The following is a 13,592-nucleotide window of genomic DNA, read 5'->3' as shown; positions in this document are numbered from 1 at the left end:
GTTTCTAAACAAAGCGCGTGACTAAGTGATATATAGCTGCTGCAAAAGAATAAAGATTAAAGATAATAATGGCAATTGCATGGTTCACAGACGCGCGCACTGCAGACGAACTGTCTATTGTGAATGGAAAGACTTCCGCGACCCATACGCCATCAACAACAACAACAAGAGAAACAAGTACAAAGCAAAAAGCTTGTGGTATGACCTGTCACAAAAAAAAAAAAACAAAGTTTCGTTTAAAATTTGTATAGCAATTAGACGCATACCAAAGCAATTTACACACACACACACAGACAGCCACATGCATGTGTAGCAATAGAAAGGGTCTTTAATTCCGCCACAGCGCATAGAAGTCAAAGCAAAAGAAGTTGTCTTATGTTAATTTTGCCTTTCTGCTTCGCTACGCTGATTCGCTTAATGAACAGGCCGCAGTCGGAGCAGCGACGCCGGCGTCGTGAGCGCCGGCACAGCAAGTGCAATATGTCAAATAGACAGACGAAGCAGCGAAAAGAAAGACGTTTTCCGCATGGGGGCCAAAAAGCCGCCGCATTGCATGTTGGTCAGCAACAGCAACAACAACAGTAACGGCTACAGCAAACAGCCACAGCCGCAGCAACAGCAACAGCAACAAATCGCCTTCGTTCACAATATAAACGCGTCAAGCGTAAAGCAATAAATGTGCAAGCGAAAAAGAGAATAAAATAACAGCGTAAAAGTTGCCTTGCGTGCATTATGAACTTTGCACGGGCGAGAGAGCAGGCAAGAAATGCGCCCGCTTGTTACACATTTTTTGGGCAAAAAAAAAATGTATAAACAGAATAACAAATGGCGGACGGCAGCGACGTCGACGTCGACGGCGCACAGTGCTTAAATGGGCAAAGAGTGGCAACGCTGCCAGCAGAACACCCACAATTTGCATTGCTTTCAGCAATCGACACTTAAATATGATATTTATTTAGTTTTGCTTTGGGCATATCATTCCGCAGGCTGGAAAAGCGTTGAATATGGGGTTTAATCAATAAATTTATGGTCACTGGCATTTAATACCAAAGTAAAATATTCAACTATAAAAGTTTTTAATTGGCTGCATTTTACGAGCTTCTAATTGTCCACACCCAGAGCATCATAAACTTTAATAGCTACAAGTTCATCTAGCATATGCACACAGAGTGCAAGAGAGAGAGAGAGAGGGAGAGAGTAACTGTGGGAGATAGGTGGTGGCCTGACCCGTGTCTTTGAACCGTTTTACTCTCATTCAGTGCGCCTTTACACCTGTTTTATGCTTCCACTGGCCCCAATGTGCGTTCAGCGCTGCCAACGCCGACGCAGCAGAAGCAGAAGCAGCAGCAGCAGCAGCAGCGTTGCGCTCATCGCTCGACGTTGGGTGTAACATATTTTCTTTTTTCATTTTTCTGTGTTGGTTTTGTTTTGTTATTTTTTTTTCCGCGCTTTACCGCCGTGCTTTAAGCCCTGTGCTCACAAAGCCGACTTTTATTCGTTAATTAACCGTCGTGCGGCGCAGAAGTGCCCGCTTAACGGAAATCGAAGCTTTTTGCGGAAACTAAAAGCGAGGGCGCTTCAAAGCAAAGTAAAAAACAGTTTTCGATTCTCAGCACAATTGGGCACATAACACAACACCACCTGTGGCAATACTTGACAGGTGCTGTAGCTGTCGCCAACGTCGCTGCCGCCGTCGCCGTCGCCGTTGCTGTCGCTGTCGTCGCCGCTGTTGACGTTGATGTTGTCGCCGTTGTCGCTTTTCACTCTTCTTTTTTCGTCGCAGTTGCATTCGAACGCGGCACGTGCGCCGTTGTTAGCTCCGGTTCCGATTCCGATTCCGATTTCAGCGCCGACTCCAACGGCAACTCCTGAGGCGACGCGTGCGCAGGCGCCCGTTTCGTAAACATTTTGAATTATTATAATTTTATGCAAATTAATTAAAGCGTGTTGTGCGTGCGTGCGTGCGTGCGTGTGTTCGTTCGTTCGTTCGTTCGGTTGATCGTCGGTGTGTGTCAAATGTTAACAAGATTTTGCAATAAGGCGACGCCCGCATTTAACGCATAATCGCTCGATCAAGTCTTATCAGCGGCAGCATCTCAAGCATCTGTAAAATGTTGTTTTGGAAACGGCTTTGTCGACCCCAAGGCGAGCCAGCAGCAGCAGCCGCATCAGCAACGCCAACTACAAGTAAGTTTTAAATTTAGCTAGCCACGCCCCCATTATTATAAACGCCCACGCGGCGCCTCGCTTATTTGTTAAATATGCACAAACAGAAAAACATTTTAAAATCGAAAATTGTGAAAGAGAAAAATGATTTTTTTTTTTTTCTCTCTCCACTTCTTTCTTTTATGGCTGTACATGAAATCCGTGCGTCTCATTAGCATAATTTACAACTTAAAATTGTTTCGGTTTCTGTTTCTGTTTTTATTGACTGGTTTATTGATTTCATTTTGTGATTTCGTTCGTCCAGACCCAAATATTATAATCGTCTCGCGCTGCCTCGACGGACCCGGCCGTCGTCTTGAGCCGCATAATAAATTACCATCAAATTTTATCACCTAACAAAAAGATGTGCTCGCTGATCAGGCAAATGCGTGAAGCAGCTTTAATCCATTGAGCATTGAATGAATAATATCATTTTTTATGTAAATATTGACTCTACTAAGGTTTGTTCTGGCTTGGCAAAAACAACAAATGAAAGAGAGAAGATTTATGAATGAGTTTGGCATGTTTAACATAATTATGCATATCTCACAGACTGCTGGAGATTTAGACACAATCGCAAGATCAATCTATTAAAATAGTAAGAGTGGATAGAGTTGGCATCGATGTGGACTAGGAGTTGCCCTCGAAGCGGGGAAGTAAATCATTTATAAATATAAATAAAGAGAGGGCTATCGATAATTATCGATATATTATAAAATGCCAAAAGAGAACTGTACAAACATTTCTGCATCCGATCGATATAAAATCTGATCTGTAAAATTGATAAAATAACTTGGTTTACATAAAATGAATGCTGGGTGTATATAGAGATCCCTATCTATCGTATATAGAAACATTTATAGAAAATCTCATCAAAAATTAATTTCGCATATATATGGCAAGCCCCTTCGGCAAGGTTCTACAGGGTATTATTGCATGCTTCTAGTTTAGCGTGGGCTGTATGTAAATTTCCATGCATAGTTTCAGCGATCAAATCTAATCATAGCTAGAGCCTTTCTGCCAGAGTCTGGATCTGGGCACGAGCTACATCGACGCTTACGCTTTGCCAAGCAACCAACTGTCGGTTCGCATTGCCACGAGTTGAGGCAAGTGGACCCAACGGTGAGCTCTTGTGGTTTTGTCAGCCATTGCGACTCCTTTTCTACTAAGACTCTCTCTCTCTCTCTCTTTCTCACTCTCTGTGTCTCAGACTTTTTGGTCTGGGCTGTTATTTTGGTCAACATGACTTTGACTTGTGGTAATTTGATGTTAATGACACTCATCAGCAGCGACAACAACAACAACAACAACAACAGCCACAGACAGACAGCAGTGACATCGACACCGGCTATAGCCCTGCCCCACACAACTTGCCCCGGCCCCTGGCCCCTTTTCCCTTTTTAGGCTAGTCAAAAACGTCGCACACTTAACACGATTCCAGTAGATCGTTCCGACTTTTTTATGTGATTTCCCCGTCTCTCCCGCTGCTCTCCTCTGCCAATGTCGTGGCGCATAATCGGCTTAGACCTAAGAGAGCCAGCCTATGCCTTGGCTATACTTCGACTGTCTCTCATGCTCTCTCTCTCTCTCTCTCTCTCTCTCTCTGTCTGTCTGTCTTTCTGTACGCTCCATTTAGGCATTCTTGTTATTAGTTTGTGTCTTGAGTCTTCTGTTTTCGAAACGCCATCAAGTTGCATGTTTTATGCGGCTCGTAAAACCACGCTTCGATATGCGTATAAAAATGAGTTCAACATTTTGTTGTGACACATTTTATGGCTGTCTCCCTGCTTATAGCACGACCTGGCAACGGTGGCCATAAATTTGTCACGTTATATGCTACAGGTAGAAGGACCAACATAGACTGCATGCATTTGGAAGTCAAATTTCCTGAAACTCTGCTTGAACTTAAACCGAAACAATTACTGAGATCGACCAATAGAGGCTAGAATTACGAAATGCTGAGCTCCTAAGCTTACTTCCTAAAACATTTAATAGATTCCGATTGGAATTACTTAGACTTAGCAGTCTACTATGTATTGGCATATCATTCATATCTATTATCCAGTTATATCTCTTGGCTCCATCCACAACAAATCTTTATTATGTTCCGCTCAATCTTACAAAGAGCTTTATGACACGATAAGGTCGCTTAACCTCTTGCCGTTCTCGTAATTGTTCCATAACTGCCGTAACTCTGCGCCACGCCCTATCACATCCAACAGCGACTTCTCAAGTCCATCTCTCCGTTTACTGGCCCCCACGAAATTGTTCATAAATTACAAGCGAAAAACCGTCGCAATGGCCAAAAGCAGCGCCTACACCATCATTATCAGCTTGTAAATAAAAAGACTTTATCAATCGTTGGGCCTTGGGCTTCGGGCAGCAAGCATCTCTGGTATCGACCATCTGGTATCCAGGTATCCAATGGCCTGGAACCAACTCTCTCACCTAATAACATAAAAGTTATCGGAATGGCCAAAAGAGGAGTCTCTCTCTCCCCTCTCTCCCTGTGTAGATTCCAGCAGAAGAAGAAGAAGAGCTTGTCCCGGCTGTTGTTGTTGTTGTTGTTGGGGAGGCTAAGTACAAATATTTTTATTTATGATTTTACAGATCAGCATATTGCTCAATAATTTTTATAAGCCAGGCCCCGCCAACAAAATAACTTTCAAATTATCCCCGCCCGTTGCGTTGAGCGGGGTCAGACTGTAGGCTGTAGGGCAGGGCGAGGGGGGTAGGCTGAGAGGTTGGCCGCTTAAGTGCGCCAATTTTGAAATTATTGGCGGCTGCGTATGCAGATAATCGTGACCCGGCTGCGCACACACACGCAGTTAAATGGAAGGCAGGCGGGGCAGACGTAGGATCGAGGCTCAATTCCGCGTCTGAGCAATGCGTCCAATAACTCAAGCAGTGCCGAATTACAGTAGAAACTGGCTAAATGTGACAATTGACAAGTAGAGAGTGGCGGCTTGGAAAGTTTAGTAGACCTGTATAAACCGAAGTGATGCAGAAAGAAAATGGTAAAAAATGATAGAAATAGAGAGAAATAGCAATCGAAAGAAATCAAATTGTGCGGCAATATTAGCAAACTACTACGTTTTTGTAGTAACTGTTATAGTAGAGTGGAATGAGATGGTAGTAGGGTAGTATAGAACAGTATCAGAAAAATTGAATAGTAGTAGAACTCTAGTGGAATAGGATAGTATCAGAATTGTTGTTAAATAGTAGTAGAACTCTAGTGGAATAGGATAGTATCAAAATTGCTGTTAAATAGTAGTAGAACTCTAGTAGAATAGGATAGTATCAGAATTGTTGTTAAATAGTAGTAGAACTCTAGTAGAATAGGATAGTATCAGAATTGCTGTTAAATAGTATTAGAACTCTAGCAGAATAGTAGTAGAATAGTAGTAGAATAGTAGTAGATTAGTAGTAGAATAGTAGTAGAATAGTAGTAGATTAGTAGTAAATTAGCAGTAGATTCATAGTAGAATCGTAGTCGAACTGTTGTGCAAATAGTAATAGTTGTAGATCTGTCGTAGAAACGTAGTAGAATCGTAGTGGAAGAGGAAATTCTATTCACCTATGTTATACTTAAGAAGCTTCCACCTTATCGAGCTTTCACTGTAATAAAAAGTGCACAAATTGTTATGCGAAAGTTGTTTGCCTTCTGCGCTTTGGGGCGCAACATTTTTCGGCTAGCTATTTGTATATAGAGCTCGTATATCATGACACATTAATGTAATTTCTCTATTTGGCATAGTTTTTCCAGCGATCTGACTCTCTGAGTAGTCCTGATCGAGCGCTATTTGGGGCAGCCTAATATTTTCCCATAAATAATGCGAGGTCGAGAGAAAATTACTTTAAAATTTATGGCATTTACCACTGGGGAATCGCAAACCGCACAGCCCTTTATCTCTCTCTCTCTCTCTCTCTTTCTCTCTCTTTCGCTCTCGCTCTTGCTCTCTCTCTGTGTATCTTACACGCTGATTTGGCCCTTTTATTTTTGCAATTTATGAGCCTGAGAGCCGTACAGGTAGAGCCCAAAGAAGCTGAGAAGTTGCCTCCTCCTCCTCCTCCTCCTCCTCCTACTCCGCCTCCGCCCTCCCTTTCTCCTCCTCCTTCAACTCGCGGGTTTTTTGCTGCGGCAAGTGATATTCGCAAATAACGTGTTTCGGTATGTTTTGTTGTTGTTGTTGTGTTTGGTCAAGTGGGCGGGCCAATGGATCTTGAAAGTTCGCACGATTGATGATCCACTGATGGAGCCACAGACGGACGGCTGAACGAGCAGGCGGACGGACAGATAGACGGACTGTCAGGCGAACTGACAGTTGCGATGACGCCGGCCTGTCACCGCACTGACATAGCCATTTATGTAATTACACGCGGCTCTGGCCGTATCACAAAGCGATCGCGATCCGCAACGCACCACCATGGTGCTGCACCACAGCGCTGCACCACACCGCCAGCTTGTAATTATTTTCTACTTAATCTTCATCACATGCGCAACATGTCGAAAACTTAAGCGAATCGACGCGCTGCACTCAGCTCCGAAAACCAAAAAAAAAACCTTAAGAGAAAATCGTGCCAGGTACCCACACAGCGTGCTTCACACCTGGCCGTGGCTGTGGCTTTGTCTTGAGCTTGAACTCGTGCACTTATTCAACTTTGCTCGTAGAGAACCGAGAGACTGCGACGCAGCATAACTAATCTGTCTTCTACTAAAGTGAATTTGTAAATAATTAAGTGATATTTATACCTAAATTAGATTTGATCACATGATTAATGGGTAATCAGATGAAATCTTATCGAAAATCACAGAATGAACTTGGCAGAGTAAGAAATTAAAAGACTAATTGATGTAGAGGTTTTTAGAAGATAAGGCATCTTGTTTGACTTTACTTTGGGTTGTTTCCGAGCTAGTGATATATGGATTTGCCTTGGTTTATGTAATACATATATGATGAAATATGTGAGACATGTTGATGGTTCTTATATTAAGTAATTGATAAAAGTATGTGAGCTATTGATAGTTGGTCCTTAAGCTAATACCATATAAGAGGCAGTTTCCTTCTATCTATATGCCTATTTAAAGTTATCCAGTTTTAATGTAAGATGTGCAATCGATTTAGACCCTTGACATCGATATAAATATTCATGAAATGCAGTGAAAGTTCAACTCATCGATGCAATTGTTATAACTCATATATGGTCACAAGTAAGAACGATAAGCCATATATACTCCGATTCACATGTATTCCATATACAATCGCTAATAAAGTCACGTAATCGACAAATCACTGTGAAATATCACCGCCCCGTGATTTATCGACTGTGCAGCCCTGCGGGTTAGCTCCAAAAGTGAAAATGAATAAGCGGACATGCAATGGGCCCCAGCTAAATGCAAAACGATCCACCGCTGCGACTTCACCTGCATCCCAGCGCAGCTCCGCTCGCAGCTCACCTGCCCCCATCTTTCGCCGTATATCAGGTGTTTAAGGTCTGCCACAAAACAATCGCCGCATGCAGATGAAGCGCATGTGAACGTGCCTCAGCTATCATCTGTGGGGCAGTTGTTGAAGCCGTTTCAGTTTCTTCTTGTTTACCTCGTCTTCTTGTTCCTTTTTCCTTTTTTTCCTGCTTTTTTTGGGGGGGGATTTGTACTGCTCAACCTCTGACCGAATTTCCAAGCGATAATTATCGGCTGGCGTGCAAATATGCGGAAAGAATTCCCCGTGGCTTGTTATTGTCTTTTGTCTCATGTTTTGACTGCTGCTCTTTGATTTTCGGGCTTTGAGCTTTAAATGGAACTAATTAAATTTAGCGCAAAGCGCATTAAATTTCCTTATCCTGGCCAACAGTGCTGGACAACTTGGCTTGTTTCAAGCTAAATTTGCGGCTGTTTGATTTTTTTCAAAAGTATTTCCTGGTTCGAAATGTTCTTTTAAGCTATAGATCTTATGATATAGCTTTAAAATATGCAGCTTAAGATATACATGCAAATCTAAATTTCAGAGCATACGAATCGCAGAGAAGGGCGGCTTAGTTCTTAATACATATATATTTACAATGTGAGTTTCAGCTGTTTTTTTTCTCCTTTTAATATAACAGACAGGGTTTTTTTAATTTTGCAGATTTAAGGCTTTAATTTAGCTTATTTTCTGCCATTTAGCTTCATTTCTTCTTTGAATTTAGCAACACTTCAAAGCACACATGCACGCATACACACACACACACGCAAATCAACATAATTGGGGCTTGCAAATCATTTGGTTACCGCCCATTCACACAGCCTAGCATCCAGCTCCACAAATTGGGGCAAAGTCTTGCCTGTCTGCCTCTGCCTCTACCTCTGTCGCTGCCTCTGCCTCTGTCTCTGCCTCTGCCTGTGCCTTTGCCTCATGCCACACTGATTTAGTGTCATATAAAACGAGTAAGTGAAGATTATGTTACCAGAATTAATTGCAGCCAAGGTGAAGGTAGTGCGGCCTCCACGTCACATGGGGGAAATGACAGTCGCAGTGCCCGAGTCCCGAGTCCCTCTGCTTCCCTCTGTTCCCCCTCCTCACCACAGTCCCGCCTTCTCGCATTCCCTTGCGTGACAGCACGTGCTAAAGTTGAAGTTGTCTGAAACTCCTCGAACTTCTTTCGCTCCCTCTTGCTGCGTATTTTGATAATTTAATTGAAAAAATGACAGTGGCTGAAGCCGTACAAAAAATCGACTCCAATCGCTGGGCATATATTGATTTTATGATCACATTAGTGCGTCCTGCCCCCAGGGCGAGCTAAACGACAGCTGCAGGTGTTGGCTACACTGATTTGGTGTCATCTTCAACTAACTAGGGGCTGCTTCAACATCAGCGTATTAATATGTGCTTTATGCTTATATTAAGGAAATGCAGTTGGGTTTCCATGTTGGAGGAAGTATTGATTTACCCATGGGGAAGTGAGCTAAATAAATAAAGAAAAGAATAACCTAGTTGGGAAACAAAAAATGAACAAAAATTATAATGGGCAAAGAAATTTAATCGGGGTGCGAGAGCTTAAGATGGAGCATTTAAATAATGTAAGGTTCGAGGAAGAGTTAAGAGAGAGAGAGAGAGAGAGAGAAAGAGACAGAAACAGAAACTAAGAAGACAGAGAGAATGAGTGGCAGAAGGAAATGAGGGAGAGAGAGAGAGATTGACACACAGATAGAGAGAGAAGGAGAGAAGGGAAGAAAATCATCTTCTGTGTCCATTTGCACTTGAACTCGAAGATTTCAGTTAAAGGCCAAAATTTTTAGTTCCAGCATCTCCTCCTTCTTTGAGAACCCATATTAACTCCCCACTTGAGCTTAAGGCAATGTAAACTAAGCGTAAATTCAGAAACATTTACTTATTTATCTAAACATAAATCAATCAAAGCTTTCAGCTCGTCTTAAGTAAATTCTTTTGGTCGAATTATTTGCACAATTGATTCTGCTATTTGAGTATGAATTTTGCCAACTTGAAAGTAGCTCGGACTTTGATAAATGCATTTCGTACGACTACTCATACTCCTGCTCGTGCTCGTACTCGTACTCATACTCAATATTCATATTCATATTTGCATTCGTGTAATGCAGCTGGAAACTAAACCAGATGCAGTCAATATTTGAGTTCGGGTTCAACGTCGAGCTGCCTCTGACCAAGGCAAACAAACAGCTCAAACAAATGCCTGCAAAGCAAATTTGCCCGAAGCTTCAGGCTGCGAGCTGCAAGCTTTAAATATTTAAATTAAATACATTTTTGCTGGGGTCGCATCAGCAAAAACAGAGCAAGAGTAAAAAAAAAATAAAAAAATCGTTACAATTTAATAATTTGTCAAGTGGAAAAAGTGAACAAGCTCAACTGCAGATAGCTCGACTAGGAGATACCCAGTAGTGCAGAGGAATGAACGTATAGAAGAAGAGGCATATATATAAATATAATATAATCTGAAAGGGCTCATCACATCCTCCATAAAACCCTAATTGATGGGTATTACAAATACAACTGGCGACATGGAAAACATGGCATACCCCAGCACCTGGCAGCAGTCAATTTGCCTGAACAACTCAGCGCAGATTAACGCTTCAGGGATCCCACCTCTCCTCTAAACTTCTCCCTACCCCCCCACCTGCCCACGCCTCAATTGTAAATCCCTCATAATTATATGCATGCAATTAGAAGGCAGGCAGGCAAGCAACCCTTGCAGTCAAGTAAATAGCCAGTGGGGGCTGGCCTTCCCCCTTCGCCTCCCTGCCCACCTGCCTCGCATTGAGGAGCTCAGCTGAACGTGTCGTGAAAAACAATTACCAAGCACCACAAGCCGGTTGCAGAAACAGCAACAGCAACAGCAGCAGGACGAGCAGCAGGAGCAGGAGGAGCAGCAGGAGCAGGAGCAGCAGCAGAAACCCTGTTGCACATACCCTTGGCTGCGTTTGTGCCACCGATATCTGCCTCCTGCTGGCCGCGTTCTGCCTCGACACATTACGTAATCCTTGTCGAGCAAAGTTGTAAGCGCAAATTGTTTAGATTCCATCTTTTCTCCTCCTCTTCTTCGTTTTGCAACATGCATTTTATATGCCTCCATCTGTCGCTCCTTGTCTTAGTTTCCGCTGTTTCCATATTTTGTTTTGCTTTTTTATTATTTTTGATAATTTTCCTTGTTGGATTTGCGTTTCTGAGTGGGAAGCAGCAGGAGAAGAAGTAGAGGAGGAAGAAGAAGCAAAGCGGATTTCGTGGCATATTTTATGAGCACAGATGCGCGCGTTCTACACCAGAGACAGAATTGTAGTCAGAGCTGCTGACCCAATGGGTTGGTAGTTATGAAAACAAGATGCAGAGCTATTGACGAATATCGTATACCCTTACGATATAGAGAGGGAGATGGGCTATAAAGTAATCTATGGTAGTTGAAAGTGATTGAATGGAGATGTTGTTCTATCTTTGTTCACTGTCTAAATCATATTTCTCTGACGAAAATCTCATTCTAATATCATTTCCTCTTATCTTGTATTGATTATAAGTCCTACCACTATAGTTGATTTGTAACCTGTATATCTTCTAGCTGAAATATTATTGCACTTTGGACTCATCTATCAATAATTATTCTATGACCTAACTCTCTCTTAACTCTTCCATCTTTAACCCAACCATACTCCAGTTGGATCTAGCTTACGTGCAATATGGCAGACTCGGAAGTTCTTGGCAGTTATAGGCTCGTTCATCAGCGCCTTTTCCCCATAGACATGTAGCCCTGCCTCTAGGCTCTCGCTCTCTCTCTCTCTCTCTCTCTTATGGTATATGCTCTGATATGATTAGCATATTTTTATTGCTACTCCGAAATCACTTGAACTTTTACTTGTGACCTTCGATGGTTTTCGCTGTCAAGTTTTTCGCTGTTGTTGCTTTAAATGGAAATGCCTGGGAGAGACCTTTGAAGTGGCATCTAATCATTCTACTCGGCGGCAGCAGCAACCACTCCCCCCGGAACAGCCTAGGCCTCCCGCTCGGCCTCCACATGCCATTGCTGTCAGAACGCTGTCATACTCCCTGTTTAAAAAAAGAAGAGGAAGAAGAAAAAAACGACAAAGGCGAAGGCGGATAAAAAAGAAACAAGCGCGTGCCTCGCTGCCCCAGTGGAGAAGGCAAGGGATAGGGGTAGGGGCAGAGGCAGAGGGGCTTGTGGTGGTATAGCAACGGCTGCAAAAAGATGATGAGAAACTTGAGCGTCAAGCAGGCAGAAGCTTTAAGCCGCTAAATTGTATCGGATTACAGCAAATTCCAAGCGAAAATCCCTTGCCCACAGGCGGCGGGCCGAGCTCAGCCAGCTGCCTATATTCCGTCTGCCCTCAGCTCCCCTCCCTGTCTCTCCCTCTCTCTCTCTCTCTCTTTGTTCCTTGGAGCAGCTATGTTAATGAAGGTGCTTCAGCCGGCATAGATGCGGGCAGAGGCAAGGTGGAGCGCCGAGTGTAGCTGAGCTCGTCGTCCTGCTGCTGCTGCTGCTGCAACTCCTCGACTACAATGGCTGGGGGGCATAGAATGCATTGAAACGGCGCTGGCTAGCAGTGGAGCGCGAGGGAGGGAGGGGGAGAGGGGAGGGTGGCGGATGACACACAAGTGCTGAGCCAGCTGAACCCGTGAACTCGCGTGGGCTGAGCGCCCGATAGCGAGCGCGAATCGTAGCACAGTTACAGTTAACAACGAGCAAAGACAATCAATCGCGATGCCAGCCAGCCCCTTAACCAAAGCCCAGACCTAAAGCCAAGCCGAAGCCGAAGCCAAAGCCAGAGCCAAACCAAAACAAAAATTGCGAGCTCAACTCGCGCACAGAAATTGCACACAATTTGCCTAATTCGCGCGCGCCCCTCTCAGGCCCGCTCGCATCGCCAGCTCCAAGTGAAAGAAACAAAAAAACAAAAAAAGAGAAACATTCAAAACAGGATGAGCCGCGGTGCTGAAATTGCTGCGGTTTCTATACCCTGTACTCAAAGGCTGTAGAGGGTGGTATGAGACGAGCAGAGATTTCGTTTGAAATGTTTGTTAGAAGTCTAATCAAATATGTAGTTGCTATATTTATTGAATACCCTTTAGTTAGCATTTCCAGGAGAGGGTCGTTGGAATTGCTTGTATGTAAGTTCTAATTGGTATAAAATATTTATAAAATATCTTTGTCTTTACATATTTCTAACTCTATTTCTTATAACAATTTAATACCCTGTACTTTGCTTATCGGTAGGGGCTAATTTGAATTGCATAAGCACATTATTTTAATCATCCATAAGCGTAAATATTATTTTTTAAGATTTATACAAATTAATTGCCCTAAAAATCATAATGTAACATGGATGTGTATACTATATCTTGAGAATATTGTAGAACTTACCATACCATACAATACGTTTCACTCAGATCATACGTGAATATATTGCAGACAACACTCCCAGATACCTAAAAATACCCTGTAACTAACACTAGGCACAACGATTTGATTTGATAGACCATTGCCAGCTTTATTTGAGGCATTTAAATTGAGTTTTCATCCATTTCTTCCCTAGTGCTGGGTATGTCTTAGCTGTTCATTTTGGAGCTCAGCAGCTCTGCTTCTTCTGGTTTGCAGTTTGGGCCTTGGCAACTGCAATTATTGTTTGCGGCTTTTCAATTGCCTTGGCTCAGCTAACAGCTTCAGCTTCAGCTTCGGCTTCGGCTTCGGCTTCAGCTTTTGGCTCAGCTTTGGCTGCAAGTTCAGGCTCGGAGTCAGTCATCATAAGGTGAGAATATAATAGCGCAATCGTGAGATGCGTGACTGCAATTGCCCCTACGCCTGGCCGCTAACTATGCACAGTGGGGCGGGCGTATGAATGAATACGATGAGCAGAGCAAAAGAAA

The 13,592-nt window shown here is 43.1% G+C and overlaps 1 protein-coding gene across 2 annotated transcripts in view; it reads left to right on the top strand.

Moving 5' to 3' along the window:
* The first annotated feature begins 1,214 nt into the window (after window positions 1–1,214).
* The window catches only part of LOC108650361 (uncharacterized), a 48,803-nt gene continuing 36,425 nt past the window's right edge, over window positions 1,215–13,592 (top strand). The window contains exon 1 of one of the 2 annotated variants that reach the window (XM_030386507.2): window positions 1,215–2,187. In XM_030386507.2, the coding sequence (XP_030242367.2) occupies window positions 2,112–2,187 (76 nt within the window). In that variant the 5' untranslated portion in view covers window positions 1,215–2,111. The remainder of the gene's footprint in view (window positions 2,188–13,592) is intronic. The other variant, XM_089259092.1, reaches the window with a different exon arrangement.

Source organism: Drosophila navojoa, chromosome 4 (assembly GCF_054131105.1).
Source record: "Drosophila navojoa isolate 15081-1374.11 chromosome 4, UAZ_NAV_1.0, whole genome shotgun sequence".
NCBI lineage: Eukaryota > Metazoa > Arthropoda > Insecta > Diptera > Drosophilidae > Drosophila > Drosophila navojoa.
Note: the sequence above shows the minus strand (reverse complement) of the source record. Positions and strands in the feature narration are given on the sequence as shown.